At 37.1% G+C, this 21,531-nt stretch overlaps 2 protein-coding genes across 3 annotated transcripts in view; both read left to right on the top strand.

Annotated features, from left to right (window-relative positions):
* The first annotated feature begins 4,122 nt into the window (after positions 1 to 4,122).
* Positions 4,123 to 16,454, top strand: sypl1 (synaptophysin-like 1). 2 transcript variants are annotated; one of them, XM_042511637.1, is made up of 6 exons: positions 4,123 to 4,179; positions 4,744 to 4,926; positions 11,603 to 11,721; positions 11,828 to 12,032; positions 12,159 to 12,350; positions 13,276 to 16,454. In XM_042511637.1, exons 2-6 carry the CDS (start codon positions 4,855 to 4,857, stop codon positions 13,405 to 13,407), a joined length of 720 nt encoding a protein of 239 aa, XP_042367571.1. In that variant the 5' UTR covers positions 4,123 to 4,179; positions 4,744 to 4,854; the 3' UTR covers positions 13,408 to 16,454. The 2 variants fall into 2 exon arrangements, with proteins under 2 accessions (XP_042367571.1, XP_042367570.1); XM_042511636.1 differs by lacking the exon at positions 4,123 to 4,179 and having other exon boundaries at positions 4,571 to 4,926.
* Positions 16,455 to 19,803: 3,349 nt separating this feature from the next.
* atxn7l1 (ataxin 7-like 1) overlaps positions 19,804 to 21,531 on the top strand; it is a 39,356-nt gene continuing 37,628 nt past the window's right edge. The window contains exons 1-2 of the mRNA XM_042511564.1: positions 19,804 to 19,949; positions 20,382 to 20,450. Of these exons, the coding sequence (XP_042367498.1) occupies positions 19,853 to 19,949; positions 20,382 to 20,450 (166 nt within the window). The 5' untranslated portion in view covers positions 19,804 to 19,852. The remainder of the gene's footprint in view (positions 19,950 to 20,381; positions 20,451 to 21,531) is intronic.

Consider the following 21,531-nt stretch of genomic DNA (forward strand, 5'->3'; position numbering starts at 1 on the left):
AAGTTATAAAAAACTAAGTCTCCATTTATAACTTTAGTCTTGCCACAGCCCCAAAACTAAATTGACAAGATGAGATTTCAGTTAATAGTTTCAAATTGGGTCTTCACGATGGTGAATGGTCTGGAAACCAGTCTTTGCTGTATAAGACCAAGAGTTGATGTTTAAAAAAAAGAGAAAAAAAAGAAAAATACATTGCAGAAATTGTCTTCACTGGAATGAAGATGATCTAACTATGTGTTTATGAAAGATTATGTGGCTCCTGGGCTGAAGAGTGTGTGTGTGAGTGTGTGTGTGTGTGTGTTAAATGTTGGTTCTGCTGTGTGTGTGTGTGTGTGTGTGTGTGTGTGTGTGTGTGTGTGTGTGTGTGTGTGTGTGCGTGCGTGTGCGCTGAGATTTCTTCCTTTTAAGGATTGTGTAGTATTCCTTTTATGCAAATGTTCTTGTTGATCGGGGGAATAGAGAACACTCTTCCTTTTGCTTTGCCGGCCTTTTATTCTGAAAGGAGACACAGCGTTGTGACAAATGATAAAGTAGTGAGTGTGTTTTTTTTTCCTTGGGCAATTTAATAGAGAATAACCAAGAGGCAAAAAAAGTGAGACTTGAGATCAGGAGTGACTGTCTGACAGCAGTGTGCCGGCCATGCTCTGGCAGTTGGTGGAGCACAGTTGCTGATCAGCGAAACATTGCCCTTGGTATCACTGCCTTAACTCCTGAAAAGCAGGGAAACTTCCGCAGCGGTGTTTCTGGGAAACTGTAAACGTGCCCAGTGATGTTTGGATTCATTGCCCAGGTATAAATGGGAACTTGCTGAAAATGCCTTCTGGACTTAATTATCTTCCCATTCAGAGCATCTCAGCAGAGTGTCACTCCTGTTTGCAGGTGTGTTTAAGTCACATTGCTGAGTTGGCCCTTTCAGAGTGAAGGGATCTTTGTGTCGCAGAGAGAGGAGGGATTAAGAGGGAGCTGGGGGCTGGTGACATCACAGGACACATAGCTTAATACAAGTAACAAAATACTTGAATTTTTTTTCAGGCTGAGCAGTGAGTACTGCGTTCTTCCACCCATCTAAAATGTTAATGTGTCTAATACTTAGGTTATGACCCTGACTTTGCCTCTACTTCCTATATATGCGATATGTGATAAATCTAAATATAGTGATATTACTTGCGATAAACAAGCCTATATCAAAGTATACTCAGCTCTGTCTTTCCAGTGCTTTTAGATAAAATATAAAATACTTTTTTTTTTAAAGTGGACAATCTTTTATTGAACAAATTGAAGTGAACGCAAAAGGAACCAATAAAAGAATTATAGTAACATTTTAATCAATTAATTTAAAGAAATCTCTCAGTGCAGTGTTTTCATCACACAAGATTTACATCCCGATTAAGATTTTAAAAAATGATATATTGTGCAACTCTACCATTTAGCAAATCTTAACATGCTAAACTAAAATTGTTCACAAGTTAGTGTGCTGTTATTGACATTCAGCACAAAGTGTCATCTCACAGAGCTGTCCTGCTCAACTTTTAAACTTTTAAAACTTCAGCAGTTTATTCTCTTCCTGCACACTGTTCTCGGACATTTAGCCACTTCATAGCTCCACATATTCTCACTGTCCAGCTGTGACCACAGGGTGCAGAGTGCTCTCGCCCCTGAGCGGCTTCACCCCAGCTATCAGACCTTCAGTGACTTCATTTGTTTCCCTCACGCACACTGACCCTGCTAGTTTTCTGTGATTTTTAGGAAAGACCTTGACAAAAACTGTGATGTCACTGACACCCGTCTCTGGCCGCTCGCTCCGATCGACCTGCTCAAACACAGACAAGCTGGTAAACAACACAGCTACCAAAACAATGACACACTGTTTCTTTATCTTCCTACTGTTTTGTTTTTTCCAAAGCTGTCGCCACTTGTTATCTGTCAGATCATTTGTTTTCTCGTTCTGGAGTAACAACACAACACAGTTGTCGTTTTCTTTTTCCAATTATGTGGTGCATTTAAGTAAAACAATGATTTTACTATTTTGATACTGTCTCGGTTCTTACCTCAGAGAAATATTATTTTGTATGACAAGGGAGAAAAAAAATTGCCAGAAATATTGCAGTAAATATTCTTATTTACAAACGATGCGGCCATACTGCCTTCTCACTTGTACATACGACAAATAGTTTGACTGAAAGCAGAGAGGCAGGTTAGGGAGACGACCATGCTAGAGAATAGGGTTTTTCTTTTTTTTTTTTGTCAGAACAACCGTTTTTGTACCAACAGAAGAATATCCAAACCTGCTTGACTGAAGTGGCAGTGTGACTGTTTTTTTTGTGACTGTCAAGCTTTTAGCTTCTGTGTGTGTGTGTGTGTAGTCCTGTGTGAATGCCTTGTGTGTGCTGAATGAAAAACTGTTTGTGAATACTTTTTTTTCTTTACGTTGTTGTTGTTTTACTCGTATGTATATGTTGGTTGTCCCAAAGTCTCTCCCGACACAACTGATATTTTAACTAACATAACTTGCTATATTGTCAACAATACATTGATTAAAGATGCCACCCTGTCAGTTTGGAACTGTTGATTTTTTTGACTACTTTTATATATCAGACTGATTTCAAATAATATTTCATTTGTTTAGTATTAACATTTTTAGTTCTTATATGTTTACATCCTCTAATATCAAGGTTTTTAGGAGTCCCGTTTTGCCAGTTAAACATCTTTCTGGGTTTTTTAAAAACAGAAACACTACACAAATGTACAAAAATGGCAAAGGAAAACTCAAATTATATTTAGCAAACACTTCATCTTATGGGTGTGTAATTTTCAATCATTTTTAAAAAAGAAAAATATCCTTGAAAGTAAGTAAATATGCGTATATTATTGTTCATTTATAATTCAAAACTTTTATTTTTAATATTTGTCTGAAGGCAGATTTCACCTGTTCATGTATCATTAGCTAACCTGTATGAACCTACTGTAAAACTCTAGATAAATTTGGCAGTTAATTAAAATTAACCAACTGAAACTTCTCCTGTGTGCCAAGCATGCAGGAGAACTACATAGGCCGGGGTGAAAACGCAAGAGGACGCGTTGAATATATATAAATAAAAACTCATGACTCATTCATTCTAAGGTAAAGACAGCAAGCATCTAGTGGCGGAAATGGTATATAATATTCCGAAATATGTTTTTTTTGGTTTATAATCACATGAAAATAAGAATTGTTGGCCTTTAATTACCTTATAATGAGCTGTTTATATTTACATAGGGAGCGGGTCCTCTTCCACAGAGTCTGCCATGTTGTTTCTACAGTAGCCCAGAACGGACAATCCAAATAGTGGTTCTAGATAGGGTCATTCACATTTTCATGTCAGTCACCAAAGTTCTGTTACATGCTTGACACGGAGAAATTTCAGCTCTGCAATCTCACTGCTAGATGTTGCTAAATCCTGTTTACTGGACCTTTAACTTACTGTTTATTCAAGGATCCTCATTAGAAGCACATAAATGTTCACCTAGTCTTCTTTACTGAAATACAGTAAAAACATAAAAGTGCAGACAACTTATGATATAGAATAATGTGAATGCTAGACTAATTCCTAAATGAAAAGGGGGAAAAAAGAAATATATAACAGTAGTCTAAGCAGTGCAATTAGACATCGCAACAAAAACATCCAGACATAAAATAATTTTAAGGCAATAATATGGCAAGCAGACTAAACATAAAGTCATGAAAGAAAACATCAATTCACGCAATTATTGCACGTATCATATCGGTGCCATTGTATTTTCTTCATCAATGACTAACAGGATAGTGGATGTCAGTACAGGAGTGCCAAATATACTTTATCTTAACCTGTAAATTTGAGGGGAGCACCCCTTTAATGGTTTCTCTTAGAAGTGTGGTGTAATTTGAAATGTGCAGTTGAAGAATGTTTTAAGTTCAGTCTCATGTTAGACATGGGACTCTCATCGGATCATCTTGTGAAATGACCCTTTACTAAATTTAACTGTTCAACTGCAGCCTGTCCCTGAGCTTTTCTTTTTCTTTGTTAGAGAATTTTGAGAATCTGTGGTTTGCTGAGAGTCATATGACCCAGCCAGCACCGGAGAGGCGTTTCACAGTAACTGCACACTCAGCAAGGAGGAGGCAGCCTGCGGACTCCGGCGGATGGATCCAATGAAAACTCAGTAGGAAACTTTTGGTGCCTTTTGGTACTCGGGCTGTAACTTCAGTCTCCTGGTGTTACTGTGCTGATTGTTCATTGTGGCAACTGCATGTATTTGAAGTTGTCTCGGTGGGATTTTATAGTGTGATCGTTAAGAAGTTGGAGACTTATTTTTCCAGCTCAGATGGAAAACAAAGCTTTCTTGCAACAGTGTGGAAGCAATGAGATAGAGTCACGCTTTTTCATTTAGCATCATTTTCCTGTAATTTAATACGCATGACGCTTTCTCGACAAAAGCAAAGCGTAATTTGGCACACTCTTTATCCGCTACATCGCCTGCGTATTTTGCGCATCACCAAGTGGAGCGCCAGCCACTCGGTTTTCAGACTACACTGCAAAAAATATCCACTTTATCTTATGATTTTCCATTGAAATGTGTTGTTTAAAGTTCCTTAAACGCGTAAAAGTATATTTTCAGTAAGGCCAATCATCTCACCTCAGTGGCAGAAATTGAATAAAGTCGCTTTATTGCAAATTTTGGTTATAAAAGTCACTTTAAATAACTTTGTCTGGTTATTTTTTGCAGCGTCGGCAGTAAAACCACGTCATTCTGTCAAACAACTCCCCCTTTTTCCTCCCTGTTGGACCAACATCCACAGTTTAGCAACAACTGGGTAAAGATTTTGGATCAGAAATCATGATGACCGGATTTCGGCTCAACTTGTCGCCTCTGAAGGAGCCGCTGGGCTTCGTCAAACTAGTGGAGTGGGTAAGTTAAATGCATATATCATATATGTTAAGTGTGTGTGTGTGTGTGTGTGTGTGTGTGTCATACCCAGAGGATAGGGAGGTTCAGAGCTTTTCTGGGTCCTTGGGTTTTCCCGGCGATTTGTACTCTTGAGAAAAATCCTCAAAGCAAATAGCTCCAGGGAAAATTTGTGAAAAATGCAAATGGAAAAAATATTTATACAAAACAATGATGTAGAAAGCATGTATCAACGTAGAGTTTTTATACTTAAAATAATTATTAAAAAATCAGTAATGTAATCTAATTAAAAGGCTTAAAATATATATATTTTTAAAGTTTAACACTCCAGAATAAGCAAACTAATACCCAAACATCAGTAATTTAGCTTTAACTTATTTTACTTGTCTACCTCTGCTTACTAGCTCAGTATACATTCAGATTTTTTTTAGATTTCTTAGATAGAAAGTGTGTTCGACAAAGAAAAGTTGGCTGAAGTGACATCAGTTATTTTCAGTGAATTTCACTGGTTGCATTGGCCTGCCCTTCAGAGGACACAGTTATAGATTAATGCATCTCTCAGCAATAATTGACCTCTGAGTAACTGTGCTGATAGTTGGCTACTCATACACCAGAGCACATGGTTTGTGCATCATGAGAGAACATGAAACAGCTCCTTAAGTAAGGAAATGCCAGTAATCATTTCTGCTCTACATAACTGGGTCAGAGGAGTCCAGTGTGGAGTAACGCAGCCTCAGATTCTCTCAGCTCTTCTGTTTTCTCATGATTCAAACACATTCAGAGCTATAGAGCAGCAGAAACAGCCAGTCATCTGACTCAGGACAAGCCTCTGTGTGTATGAGAGAGTGTGTTTTACTGTGCTGGCCTTATTTAACCCGATATGTTTTTGTAATTCACAACAGACTGAATGATAAAGTGTGTGTTCATATTCCTGCATGTAACGCTTGGAATGTCCTGTTTGTTAAAACAGTGTTCCCAGCCCATCCAATAGTCAAGTAACAACTATGTAACAGGGTTCCTGCCGACCCTTAAAAAGTCTTAAAAGGGCATTGAAAAATAAGGCCTTAATTAGTATTAAAATGTCTAAAATCAATATTTTGAAAGTCTTAAAAACGCAGAATTTTAAATAAAATAACTGGTGAATAAAAAAATGATAATAATTTACAGAATGCTTCTTGCATTAATGTCACCATAAAGTCACGTTTTATATTGGGCAAAATTCCCCCTATCCTGAAGTAATACATGTCAATTCATGTTTTCTTTTTTTTTTTTTCAGTTTTGTAAAATTGGTCTCAAATTAGATTCCAAATGGTGGTTAAAAAAAGGTTTTAGACAGTCTTAGCTTTGGCTTTAGGAATATTGTGACAGGCATTTTATTATTATTTTGATGTTCTAAAGACTACACGATTAATCAAGAAAATAATTGTTGGATTAATAATAAAATATTGAAGATTATTGATAGTTTTAGCCCTGCTTCACACTTTCACTCACAAGTTTTATAGCTGTACACATTTTTGTATGAATTATCTACCTATTTAATTGTAGTGTTCAACATTACCAAATTGCAGTCTATCAGAGACATTTTTAACACAAAGCTGGTGCATGCATGCTCGGCAAGTTTTCCATTAATAAATAACAGAACTGTTAAATACTGTATATCTTACTGTCAGGCCACAGCGGTGAGTGTGTGTTTAGACTGTGGATTTTGGACATTAATTTAACACAGCATTTAAATGAAAACAGCAAACTCATTTTTAACTCAGGATGGATGGTTCATCACCACAGCAGGCTGCCCTGTCCAATATTTTTACCCAAAGTCCATTTACCATGTAAACCTCCGAGGCATCTAGATGAAAAAGCAGTTTACTTTGCATAGAAATGGTTTCGCCCAAACACTCATACCTCATTCGATGTTATCTTGCTCACACTAGTAAACAGGAAAGAGGGTCCGCAGTAACAAATGCTACAAGGCTGCTCCATTCACCCAACATGTTGAATAACGGTGATAAAGATATTTCTTTCATTTTGGACTCTCTGCCAAAAGAGGGAAAAACACCTTTTTTGGGCTTCTGAAGGAAACCCAGCGACACAATGGGCACATGCTCCAGTGGCTTTGGGGTTTTTGGTCAAACTGATCTGGACTCAGTGACCTCTGTGTAAGCCATTATTGTGTTTGTAACAAGATATTTCAGTTTAATGAGGTTGATTTTCTTCCCTATATACTCACTTTTTATTGTTTGCATCATATACAGGAATCTGTAACCAGATGTTTGGACTTGTGTCACATGACTTGGACTCAAGTCCAAAGACTTAAGACTCAACTTGACAAAATCTAAAAAGACTTGCAACTCGACTTGAACTCCAACAACTATGACTCGTGATTTCAGCAAGACTTGAGCCTTTTGACTTAAAAATACTTGATACTGTCCCCTAAGCCCCAAAGATTTTGAAGTATATTGTCTTGATTTGAGACATTTGGATTTGTTTCGAATGTTTAAAAAAAGGAAATAAAGAAATTATTATTCAAAAGCAGACAGACAAAAAAAGTAATATTTACAGACAATGAAAAACAAAAACAAACACAAAGAAAAAGAAATAGTCAAACACATGGTGACTTGGTTTACATATTCAAAAAGGAGTGAGAATAAGTACAAACTTATTTAACCCCACCCCTTCTCCAGAAGTCATTGAATTTTAATTAACCAGCTTCCTAAACTGATTTAAATCTTTATTCCAATTGATTTAACATATATGTATACACCCAAATACCCATTATCAAATATGTACAATTTTCCATTATTATTTTACAGAAAAAAAGAGGAAGATAAATCTGGAAAGAATACATTTTAATCCCTGTACCTTGTGAAAAATCATGTTTTTCTAAATTATTTTAAACTTGTCTTTGTCTGGATATTATTTTAGTTCCATATTAAATCTGTTCCATAGTTTCACGCCACAGATAAATAAACAAAAACGTTTCCTGGTGCACATAACTTGGGACTTGCCAGTTCTGACTCTGGACTTGAGTGCAGAGACTTAAGACCTGCTTGAGACTTGCGAAACACTTACTGGGTCCCACTTTTTGCTTGTAACTGAACTTCATAAACTGCAAATGTGTTCAAATGACTGATGCTGTCTCACAGCTTGGTTGTGAGTGAAGACTGCCTGTGATTTCATTTGGCAGGCACTGGAATGTCCATAAATTGGTGCTGTGTGGTTTGCAGATGTGTGAGATGCCTGAGTACTGGCAAGGCACTGCTGTTTGTCCACAGTTTTTGGCAGCTGCAACGTTTCAAGAAGGTGCCTCCTGTAGCCTTAATTAGGACTAAATGCTGATATTGGAAAGTTGACAAAATACCTCACTGTCCGACTGTGTTTGTGCAGTGAAGTATTTATGCTCTGTTTAAAAATGTGAACATAAACAAAAGAATTACAATGCCGAGGTGTGTGTGCGTGTTTGGTCCACCCCGGCTGTTACTGTTATTCATGCTGAGGCTGCGTGACCTCATAGTGGGAGAGTGACAGAATTACTGAAACAAGAGTGTGGGAGAAGTAGCTTACCGTGGTGTGTGTAGCCAGAAAAACAGGAAGTGGCAGTCAGTGACATCTGGAGAAACATCTGGAGAGAGGCCTTGAGGTGTGTGTGTGCGTGTGTGTGTGTGTGTGTGTGTGTGTGTGTGTGTGTGTGTGGATGTACAGTAAATGTGGGTGTGCGTGTGGGTTTCGTGGCGTGTAGCTGAAGGATAAAAGTTGAGGCGGCCCTGTCGTAAGCATTTTTCAAGGGTGTGCGTTTGTGTGATACACTTATGCTGATGAAACAGATTTTAAGAGGTCAGTATTTTAAAAAAAACACAGACTGTGGTGCATGTCATTACCTCACAATGTGAGGTGTTAATCAAAAAACATTGCCTTGTTGTATGATGTAATCTGCTTCCTGTCCACTACGTACTGTCTATAACAACAGATGCGGCTTCAAATTTTTAACTTCTTCATTATTTTTGGTGAGTTCCTGTGATTGGAGGCACTCCTCACATTTCAGTTAAAATCATTGCAGTATAAAGGAGGCAGAGATCATCTTAACCTTTTAAGACAAACATGGTGACCATGCTTTTGCCATCAGGGCCCCTCGGCCGCCTGAGGAGATAAGGCTGGCAGACTGTGACTTCTTTAAGATCACTTCTTAAAACCCATTTTTATAGACTTGCTTTTCTGTGATGTCGTTTTTTTATTTTGTTTTAATTTCTTTTACTTATTTTTTATCTATTTTACCTTATTAATGTATGTTTTATCTCTTTTATTTACTTTTATTTGTGGTTTTATTGTTTATGCTGTTTTTGCTTTAACAGATATCAATTTTAATGAAATTCTCAAGATTATAACCTGGTATTAGGTCAGTGTTCTGCTCACAGCTTACTGCGCTGCCCCCGAGTTGATGAAGGTTTAAGATGTTTTTGGAAAACAAGGATATTAAAACATGATCCTATAAACCTTTGATTTCTTGACTTGAGAAAAGATGATGAAAAGGCTCAAAATGCCTCTTCTGTGCAGAAAGACAGTAGTTGTGTATTTAGCTCTATTCTGTGATGTTAAACCTTTGAATTAGTGTTGTACCGCAGCACAGCTGTCTGTTGTACTAGCTCAGTGAGGATGTGTGATGACAGGAAGAGACATGAAGCTCTGCGTGTCGAGAATGTGTGAAAGCTGTTGACAACGCAATGTGAGGAGAACAAATCAGATCCATGAAGTTATAAGAAAAGCGATATCGGTGAGAGACTGAAAGAGCTCAGTGCTCTCGATTAATATGATCTGCCTGCTGCTGTTTGAGGGTTAAGCTTAGCTGCAGCCAGCCTGACTAAAAGAATTTAGTATGTGTTGGTTTTAAGGAGAGTATTAGTGTCACATGGCCTACACGCTGAATCAGATGCTTTCTGCCCCTGCAAGAAAGAATTTGAGAGCTGAATGGCAGCATTAGTGCAGCTATGTAAGCCACTTTTATTTTATTTGTGAGAGGAAGGTCTACAGAATCATCTTGCATGTTAAAAAAAACTTTTCTCGCTCTTTATTCTGTATGGTGTCACTGGATGGCCACAGAAGCCAATAGTGAAAATATACAAATAATCTAGAAAGTTGCATCAAATAAAGATCATTTTTGATCAATTTGATTTAGACTGGGCATTTCCATGAGAGAAAAACAATGTAAGAAGAAAAAGACTCAAGAAAACTGATTAAAAAAATTGTTGAGTAGTGAGTTTTATTTTCAGCTGTTTGTTGGATAAAAATTCTGGCCATCTGTTAATCCCTCTAGCTCTTTACTGCTGATGCTGTAATTTGGGTTGCCAACTTTTTTTGGGGTGTGAAATTATGACAATATACAGCTCTTTCAAATGTATTGCCTGAGAGAACTTGTAGGTATGGGGGATCACAGTCAAATTATGATTGGTTATGGTTGTCATTCATCAATGACGTGATATATTCAGTTGGGGTGCAAAAAATAAAGATACACTTGTAATCTATCTTCAGGCATTTGACTAAACACATTGCATCGTAACCCCTGCATCATGATACATATCAATCACCAAAGGCTTGCCGATGCGCAGCCCTGTAGTTAGTGTTGTGTATTGTAGGTGTATTAGAAATAATATATCAAATATCCTCCCTTACGCTTGAACAAATCTTTAATATCTTATAGATTTATTCTGTAGGAATCGTCAGCTAGGCTTCTGTTAATGAACAGTATTATAATCAAAATTTAAAGTTAAAGCCAACCCCTGATTCACTCTGGTTTTGGAACGAGCTTTTGCCCTCTCGGTGTTTGGCCTTGAGTTGAAATGCCTCCATGCTGGAGATAGCAGTGGCAGGTGATATTATGCTTCCATGTTTCTGTACATTCATCCCATTCTTGTGAATGTGATATCTCAAGCACACCTCTTCAAATTCAGCACAAACATCCACTTGGACTCAGTAATGAACTAACTAGATTTTAGTGGCCATAGGTCAAAGGTCAAGGTCACTGTGACCTCACCTGTCTCATCCTGATGAACACGATATCTCTAGAACATTTTGAAGGATTTTTTTAAAATTTGGCACGAACGTTCACTTGGACTTGGAATTTGGTAGTCAACATGTTTTTGGCCATAACTCCAGAGTTAATACAATAATTATGACAAAATTTCACACAGATATCTAATAGGATTTAATGATGAAGTAATGGCATTTTAAATCCAGAAGGTCAACCTCACTGTGTCATCATAATATCCTGCAGAAATACTTTTCTGGCCATTAATCACCATAATATCGCAGGAACAGAAGGGGAGACATTTGCTCGGATACTATATTGATTAAACTAATTTTGGGTACCCACAGCACAAACTGTGCTGATTGTATAGATTTTGCATGCTGGCAGGTAAAGATGTGTGTGGAGTATTTATGTTTTTTGCAAACATGGATGTGAACTGTAAATGCAAGATGACTGATGCGCGGCAGCATACAAGTGAATCCATCAGCAACACTGCAAATACACAAGTTGGTTTTCAGTTTTAAAAAGTGGTTTGGGGGTTTAGTTCCTCTTTAAGTTTCTTGATTTTGATATTACTTCATTTCCCCAAAGCTAAGAGGGCTATTCTCCCATCAGTCTCAGCCGTCTCCCTAATCACTCGCTCTCATTTGTCTGTCCAAACAGCTCACAGCCATATTTGCTTTTGGAAGCTGTGGCGGATACTCTGGGAAGAACATCATATCTCTCTTCTGCGGCGATGGCAGGAATGAAACTCTCAGTGCCAACTTCCACTACCCATTTAGGTGAGAATCACAACACATTTTAGTGATTTTTCAATGTCATGTTTAAAAAGTCACCTGTCATCAGTTGCATAATCAATTTCAAAACAACAATAATATTCCATCTTAGGTTAAGCACGGTCCCACTCGTCGAGGGAAACACCACTCTATGTAACCACACTGTCACAACGACACACATGGTGGGCGATTCGGCCTCCTCTGCCGAGTTCTTTGTGGGCATTGCCATCGTCTGCTTTCTGTACAGCATGGTGGCTCTGCTGGTGTATTTAGGCTACATGCACGTCTACAAGGACTCTGACTTTGGACCCATTTTTGTGAGTACTGATCTTGCTGGTCAGCTTCCCCAAAACACAATTATATCCCCCCCAAAAAAGTGGGTCACTGTGAATGAGAGAGTTGTAGCTTGTGTCTGATGCAGATGTGTTCGTCCTCTTTCCCAGGACTTTGTGGTCACAGCGATCCTGGTCTTTCTGTGGCTGGTGTGTTCGTCTGCCTGGGCGAAGGGCCTGCAGAATGTGAAGTACGCCACGGACACCGAAGGCCTCAGCAACACGCTGGCACTTTGCAAGGGGAGCAACGTCACCTGTGAGGTCACGGAGTACGCCAGCATGCGGACCCTCAATATCTCCGTGGTGAGGAGAAACCCAAATCTACAAGCAGATATTGGTTACACTTGCACCAATCTTAGTCATTTCTATGATGAAATCTGATTAATTGGCCAGTAGAGAGGCCATTTTTATAAAAATAAAATGGCCTTTTATTGTGGCAGTGTCCCATCCCCTCAGTTTATGTAATACTACACAAGAAGACTTAAAGGGACAGTTCACACCAAAATCTAAAATGCATACTGTATATTTCTTCTCACCTGTAGTGCTACCTATCGATCTTGATTGTTTTGGTTTGAGTTGCCAAGTAGAGACAAAATAGTTCCTACATAAATCTGCTCACAACAAGGTTTGTGGATTATTAAAAGTAACAGGGTCATGATTTCTGGTAAGAGATATTACTGAGTTTTTTACATGTATTTTTTAGGCGCTTTAAGCACAACAAGCCAAGTGCCATCTAGTTCCATTATACTGGAGAGATGGCTGACATCTCTACAGCTTATATCTCTAACACTCGGTAACTCAGACCAAAACAATGAAGACTGATAAATAGAACCATAGGAAAGAGGACAAATATGTATTTCTGATTTTTGGGTGAACTGTCCCTTTAAGCAGAAACGTTAAGCAGGCTTGCAGTCATGAGACACAGAGCAATAACACTTTAACTGTCCCCGGACGCTATTGTCACGATCGATTTTCTGTGTCACAAGTCCAAAGCAAATTTGTTGGAATAAACAAAAATGTGACACAATGTAAGTCCTCAAACCGTCGGTGAGTGTATGCTATTGTGAATGATATCAAACCCATCAAATATCAAAATCTTTTTGTCTTTTTGTGCTTGAGAGTTCCAGTGTAACATGACATAAAATTTACAGGAAATAAAATAACCTCATTTATTTTAAGTGTTTTCTAGAATTATTAAGCAGTCTTTTTTCTGTCTGTACTCTCCCAGGTGTTTGGCTACCTCAACATGTTTGTGTGGGCAGGAAACGCCTGGTTTGTGTACAAGGAGACCCGCTGGCACTCCAAGAAATTCTCCTCTCAGCCCGGACCTGGAAGGCAACAGGTCCCTGCACCCATCTAACAGTATAACATACATACATGTACACAACACACACACAGCAGACACAAACGGTCACTATTTGAGCATCTGCACACTGTATGCATGCATGTACATGTATGACTACATCTGCAAGAAGACATTATTACACATATGATAAACAGAGAAAAAAAGAAGGATAATTGGTTTTGGATATATAGATCATTCTTGGTACATTTGTAGCACACTTAAACTGAGAACAGTACTAAACGCATACATTTCCCAAAAGATTTCCTCTGAAGGCCTAAGCACCCTGCAGCAGTAAACAGCTGTTGGAAAAGAAATGTTCAATGTCATGTGTAGATTAGCCTTTGCTATTTTTTTTTAGTTTTTTACCTGTTTCATATCCTATAGCAACACCATTGCAATTAATATGTGAAATCCTTTAAAACGTGCCTTCTTACAATAATTCCAAGGTGGTTTCTTATGCTTTAGTAAGCAGATGCATGCACAGAAAGAGACCAGATGTGTTAGTGCTTTCAACTTTATAGCAGCATTATGACTTCTGAGTCTCAGTAGCAGTGGCCAGATGGGGGCTGCTGAAAATCTTGGGGTGGCAAACCAAAAGTAAAAGCCATATCTGAATTTCAGGAATTCTATAATGCTATTGAAGTAAAGAGGCTAAGTGGAAACATGTCAATGTGTCAATTATGGAGTCGCATACTGTTATACTATGGTTTTATGGTTTCTTGTTTTACAGTTACTAATTATATGGTGTTCATGCCGGTACGGTTTTGCAATTTGGAGTTCCACAACAATCCTGTTTTAATGTGTTATGCATCTATACATGTAAGGTGATTTATTGTTCTTAATGAATGCTGGGTGTGTTTTAACCTTAAAAAAGACAAAAATACAGCTTTAATTTAAAAGAAAACATTTACCCAGGTAAAAAGCCATCTCAAGTTTAGGGAAAACTCGTTGGTACCCATAGCACCCATTTTAATCAAGTATCTTGAAGTGAGAATTCAAGGGACCCCTTTAAAAAAATGGCCATGCCAGTTGCTCCGTTGCCAGAATTCATCCTAATTTTCAAGCATTATTTAGCCCCTTCCTGACAAGCTTTGCCAACATGGTATATATCAATGGATTTCTTTGGTTGTCAAGTTTCACAAGATACCACTACACCAGTGGTAGCTTAAAAAATGAGAACACTACAGCCTCTTAAAGACCCTCTAGTCTTCCCTTTGAAGTGCCACTGCTTGGACTTCTTTGGTCCAGTTTTAGGACAATGGCTGAATTCATTATGCTTGTTAATATACTGATGAATGTAAGGTACTTTGAAATCATCCACAAGATTTCTTTCTTTCTTTTTTCTTTTTCTTTTTCTTTTTCTTTCTTTCTTTCTTTTTTTTTTTTTTTTTGAACATTTGCCGAAATATGGATAATGTGATAAAGGTTTTCAGGGTAATAGATAGGGTGGTAGCGCACTATGAAGCATAATACTCTGTACAATATTACCAAATCAGAGAATGATATTGATTGTAAGTTATTGATATTGGCCTTGAACGTGAGCCATTTCATAATTTCTTCCGCTTTTTTTTTTTTAGATTCAATGCACCTTGTGTGTTGAGAAAATTAGTCGTTCATTCATTCATTCATTCATTCATTCATTCATTTTCTGTCTCACGGTTAGCCCATTTGCCCTCTAGTGATGGATAGCAGGTACTGCAATATCTCAACAAATAAACTAGGATTACAAATTCTCAAAACTGAAGTGCACTGAGGAGGTCGATGCATATAAAAGTCGTTAACTTTCAGTGATTTTCCTCACTAAGGTAAATCTGTGCAGACAAGGAGACCAGCTAGATATATTAAACTTTCAGACTTAGACTGTATAAAACAGCCTCCAACCAAGTATCATAAAGGCAATTTTACATTTAGTGTATGATGTACTTATCACAGCATTCGCAGCGCTCTCATGTGGTGCTTAACATGCTTTTATGATGTCCTTTAAAGTGCCTTGAGAGTGTAAATCCATAAAGAAAACTTCAATTAACATTAGCTGTTTAATTAGTTTCGGAGAATGCTGCTGTGAGTGCAGTCCAGATGCTTTGATTTATGTAGTCTCAACTAAGGTACCAGATGAAAGTTAAATGCTTCCCTCATAGTAGAAAAAAAAATATCATTTTGAATGTAGTTGCCATTTTTTCATTTTCATTCATCACATTTTTGTGTCACTCTGCCAAAGCACTATTTTTCCTCCTTGTTGGAGCTTATTTCATATCTCCGTGTGGCAAATCAAGTATTTTATTGTTGTTGAAAACAGTCTGACTTGTTTTTTGATTGTTTGGTTAAAAAAAAAAAAGAAAAATCCTTCCTGAAGCACAAACCAGTGAGCTAGTGTTTTGTTTTATAAACTGTCACGTTTTTGTCTTATTTTTCATTTTCAGCATTTAGGTGATTATTGAAAGAATTTCTGATTTTATTTTTCTTTTATACCTTTTGATATGGTAAAATTGAAAGTGGGATGATGTAACTTTGTCACTCTGCAAAGGTAAAGGTATACTATGCAGGATTGCCAGTCACTGTTTGTGAACATGCTTGCCCAGATTCACTCTCGTTTGGTGCTCTTTGTCCCTGTTTCTCTGTTTTTCGGCATTGTGTCTATTGGATATCTGCTGGTTACAGTCTGGCACATGGTTGCTACCTTTTTTATAAAGCCACAATCTCAACTGAGCACTTTGGGGGTACACGCCCATAAAAGATCCAAACACAGAAGAAGAAAAATACAGGTCACACACTTCTAGTGGGTCATAAATGAGGATTGAGACTTCTCTCTGAGTCTATACATTGTTTTTTTTTAAAGAAAATCCTGCATAGTATATCCTTAAATGAATGCATGTGTGGTATACTGGTTATGCCTCTGCAGCACTCTTGTAATCATCATCCAACAAGCTATAGCTTTGTCAATGATTTCTATGCATTTAACCTGCCGAAGTGTCTTATTCAAGAGAGGCATTCACTCTGTGACATGCACAATGTCAATGTACCTTTGTTTTTTCAATAAAAATTAATGATTTTGTTTTCATTAATCTTTTTCTATTTTTTTTTTTTACTTTTTCCATCTGCAAATGTGTGTGTGGTTGTATGTGTGCACAGTGCCCATATTACATGTACTCTGTCTGTGAACGTGTCTGTCACTTTTCTGTCATGCCTCAGCCAACTCTCTTAAATAAACCCACTCAGCTTTAGTTTCTCTTCACAAAGTTTTACAATGCAGGTTCAAACTTCTGAAAGAAAAAAAGCACAATTTTGTTAGGATTCAACTGCTCAGGAGAGTTGTTAAAAAAAACAACTTCTAGGGGGTTAAAATAAAGAGTGAATGCATTTGAAGCCATTTGTGACCCAAAACTGATATTATAACCTGTAAAGAGACAGACAAATAGTACTTTGTGTTTCCTGGCTTGTTTCTTATGACCTCCTGATTTGTCCTGTGACCTCAATGATCACTGTGTGGGAAACAAACACAACACTGTGGCTGAGTCATCTTCTGTGTGTTTGTTTTTGTGAGAGAGACAGTGGAAAGAATAGAGAAGTGTGCTTGTGTGCGTGTGTGTGTGTGGGGGGGGGGGGGGGGGGGAATCATATGAAGTGTGTGTGTGGAATCTGTGTGTGCATGGATTTGACCTGATTTGACACTTCAGTATAAACTAATCAAAGTCATTTCCTTGCCCTCATTTAAGACTTTAATTTCCTCTGTATCTCCACCCTTCTCTGTCTCACTCTCCCCCGATTAAGCTAAAAAAAAAAAAAAATCATGCTGCATCACATGATCACAGGCATGTGGCCACTGAATTCTTTAGTCCTGTTGAGGTTTTATGACTAATACAAGTAGATATCACCATGAAACCAGTTGATTTAGTTTAATACAACTAATTTTTGTGTGACAAATTTACTGCAAATGTAGTTTTAAATATGCAAATTCGATATTACCTAAATAAATATACATCATTTGCAGTACAGAAATGTAAACATTAAATAAATTTAGTTGATTTTTTAGAGTCAAAGAGTTTTACAAAAATGTTTTTATCGCTCTGTAAAGCAGAAAATACACTCAACAGCTATCAAGAAATACATTTTTTTTTCCATATTTGGGGAATAAATTGTTCAAGAATGACATGAAAAAAAACCCTCTGCACAAATCTTCAGAGTATAGATAGAAGTAAACCTGCTAATTTTAGTGTACACAAATGATACCCAAATGGAGATTTTAAGCTCAGAATATAAAAAAAAAGTTCATTTTGAGAAAATGGCCTTTAAAGATGTGTTTTGTAACGTTTCTTACGTTTTGAGACAAAATGTAAGACACTACAAGTGAAAAGGCAAAGGTTTTGATTACTAAATACCACTTGAAATTTCACCAATTGATTACTTTAAATTAAGACAATTATTTTTAGTATTTTAAGTTTTATGAAATGCTGTTTGAATATGGAGATCATCTAATCAAAATTGGCTCTTTTTGCAAAAGGTTCCAGAACAGAAATCTCATCTTGAATGAATCTGAATGTCTATTTTGGGGGTTTCCATTTTGGTATTCTTGAAGAAGACATGTTATTGACGCAAAGTGGCCCAAAATCTCAAAATTTGATCAGTGCATGAAAAAGCAGTTTTCACCTGTAGTATCTCCCTTTAGATGACTAGTATGATCAGCATCATCATAATGGTAGAAATATGCTGAAATCCATAACATTAAGATTATTGCAAAAGATTTATGTGTCACTTCCATCAACCCCAACTTTGCATTTTCAAGTGCAGGTTCTGTTTTCAACCACAAGAGGTCAATATAGTGCCATGAGGTTGACCTACTGAGCTACTTTGAGAACTTAAACATCCTGAGACACTTTGTTTCAATGACCCAGAGAATTCGGTTTTATTTAATTAAAAATGTCCTCTATTCAATTCAGTTATAATGCATGATTTAGATGGAACTTTTAGGTGGATTTTCAATTTGAAAAATCCCTGTTTTTGCTTCTATCCCCACCAAAAAATCTTATGTTGTTACTCTAAAAGCTTAAACATTATTTAACTGATTGCAATATGGCTACAATTAAACTAAAGATGTGAATTTTGCTGGAGAACTCTTGAACCTCTTTGAAGAGTCTTGGTTATCCCTTCGGTCCCCACTTTGTAATCTACTCGTCATGTTACATTGGTGTTTTGTTTGTCTGACCTCTGACCCAACCTGCAAAAAATATTGAAAGCATCATTCAATCATTAATTTGGGCTCTCAGTGAAGCCAAGTAATTAAAATGAGCTACACATAAAAAATAAATAAATGGCAGCTGTAACCACCATGCTACTAGCACCATAATGTTATTCACACTGTAGTTCTGACCTCCTCTTTCCAAAATCCATTAAACCCATTACTTTGCATTTCCCTGCCAAGTCCACATAGTGCTGTAATGTCTTTAAATGAAGCAGAGAGAAGATTTAAATCTAGCATTGGCACATTTTACAAGTTCAAATAAGAGCCCTTTCCTGACAGGTCTAATTTTACACACTTATTTATTTAGAGAATGCCAAATCACCAGCATTTTTTCAGTATATATTAACCATAATAATATCACCAAAGATTCACAGGGGGTTTTTGAGGCCTTTTTGATTTTAAGGGTTGTAAGAAAAATAATAATAATGATAATATTAACTTTATTTTTATAGCACCTTTGAAAAAATAAGGGTAAACACAATAAAAAGAATACAAACAGTAAACACAAAATGTTACTATTATTATTATTATCGTTATTATTATTATTATCGTTATCATTATTATTATTATTATTATGAGGAGGATCAATGCAGATTGAAGCACTTGACTTGAGGATGCATTACTGTGCTGATTTTACACCATTTCAGTTTCTGATTCAATGTGGTAGGATTATCTTTGTATTCATTTGAGCTGAGGAATATCTGGTTTTTTTTTTATTTCGGATGTTGTCTTTTAAGTATTTTTTGTGTCATGATGCCTGCTGTAAATGGAAGTTGAGCTGAGTCATGACACATCCCCCATAAATATAGTTAGGGTTATAATCTTTATTTTTCCCCCACTTTTTGATAATTAATTAATTAATTGATAATACATTTCCCGTCTTTGCCTATTCAGTAACAGACATTATTTTTTTCTGTCCACCGTTAGATCACTCACTGCTACTTGAATAAATAAAAGGTTCATTTTTACAGCTTTTGATAACCGTGTACCTCTCCTAAGGAGATAAACCTGTATAATATCAGCTTTGAGCTTTACTGAACTTTTGAACTCGTGAGGAGCTCCCTGTCTGTCGCTCAACCTCTCAACCCTCCGGAAAATACCGAGCTGAGCCGAAGCTCGCCGACAACGACGTCAGCATATGTCGTTCTTTCGTTTTTCGCCTGCTGCGTGCGAAGGAGAGAGAGGAAAAAACGGCTCTCAGCAAAGCAACAAGAAGGAAGAGCAATGGCGACACTGGATCGCCAAATACCAAGTCCGGATACCTTCCTCTGCGAGCCTTGGTCTTCCTTCGTCAGTGCCGCTAAATTACGTTTTGTTGACAGTAAGTTCGCACGTCGGTAGCGTTGTTGTTTTTGCGGACAAACTGTCGGGAAGTGCGTGGTCCAACTGTCTGTGATTGAGTTGAGTAAGCTCCTCCACCATGCAGGGTCTGTCAAAGCGCAGCAAAGTAACTGTCAAAAAATATTACTACGAAATGCAATATTAATAGGCTGCTTTAACGGTCGTGCACAGGCGCGCGAGCCAAGCTAACCGTCACAGTGCAGAGTTTGTAGCACCGTGGCGCGTGCAGTAATGATATCCTCAACTGTCCAGCTGTAAGTTTGTTAGCTTTGACAGCTTCACTCGGGCGCTAGCAAGCTAATGCTAGCCTGATAGCCAGCCTCGGACCAGCATGGCTTCACGCATGGCCCCAAAGTTTGTTGTGAATGCTCCTGCGTGTTTTTAAGTGGCTGTTTTGTTTGTTCTGACGCAGGCTCGTCTTTGGATAACAGCGACAAAGAGCTTTACTGTCTGGGTGAAGCCGTGAGGCTTAGCAAACAAGGTAAGGAAGTTACACTGTTGGATACTTAACGCTATCAGTTACACGATGATGGTTTGTTATTGATGCTCTGTAGCATGAAGGATGCCGAGATATTTCTATTTTTAACTTCTTCTCACAGATATCACCATTACTGGGCATCATTCATACTTTTTATATACATACTTAAACATACTTTAACGTTAGCTGACATGTGAGGGGAAAATATTACTGTGAGTGTGCCTGAATTATAAAGTTAACAGTACTCTATTATCCCGTAACTAATGATTGTTTACTCTATGAATGCCCTAATCCGTTGCCTGTAAAAATGTCTGAAAATTACCAAAAATCTATATAAAGCAACCTGTAAATCTATATTTTTTTCCAGCGTCCTTTGCATTCTGCACTCTTACACTATTGTCTGTCTACAAACCAGAGTGTCTGCAGGTCTTTAAAAAGTCTAAAAATGTCTTAATATTAATTACAAAAAAAAAAAAAAATAGGCCTCACAAGTCATTAGTCTTAGATCTGAATTTATGTGGACTTAATTGCCAGAAACATTTAATCTGATCTAATTTATCTGTTTGTCAAAATGAGCCAAGCTCCTCTGCGCTAAGCTCCACATTTTTAATTTTTTAATGTTACAGATATTTAAACCTACCACCAAACTTAATACTTAAGAATTATAATTTGTGTATAAATTTATTTTATATATGTATGTGTATGTATATTATGGAAAAAGATGATTTGTCCAAAAATCAATCTTAAATTTTGCCAGAAAAAGATCTAGAAAAGGTCTTCAAAGCATTACATTTGAGATGAGATTTATTAAAAAATAATGATAACAACAAGAAAAAACACCACCAGTTAAGCTACTAATACCAGTAATAATAATAATAGCCATACCTTTAGTAATTAATAATAAATATACCACTTCACAGCCTTTAATACCAGGGGGAAAAAAACAGCACCTTCGATATTCTGATATCCAAAATCCATTACTATTATATCTATATCATGATATATACTATTGTATTGATATCATAATATGGGACTAGATATAGTCTTAGATTTTGGCTGCATTACAGTAAAGCAATATAATTTT

This window comes from Plectropomus leopardus, chromosome 22 (genome assembly GCF_008729295.1).
Source record: "Plectropomus leopardus isolate mb chromosome 22, YSFRI_Pleo_2.0, whole genome shotgun sequence".
In the NCBI taxonomy this organism is placed as follows: Eukaryota; Metazoa; Chordata; class Actinopteri; order Perciformes; family Serranidae; genus Plectropomus; species Plectropomus leopardus.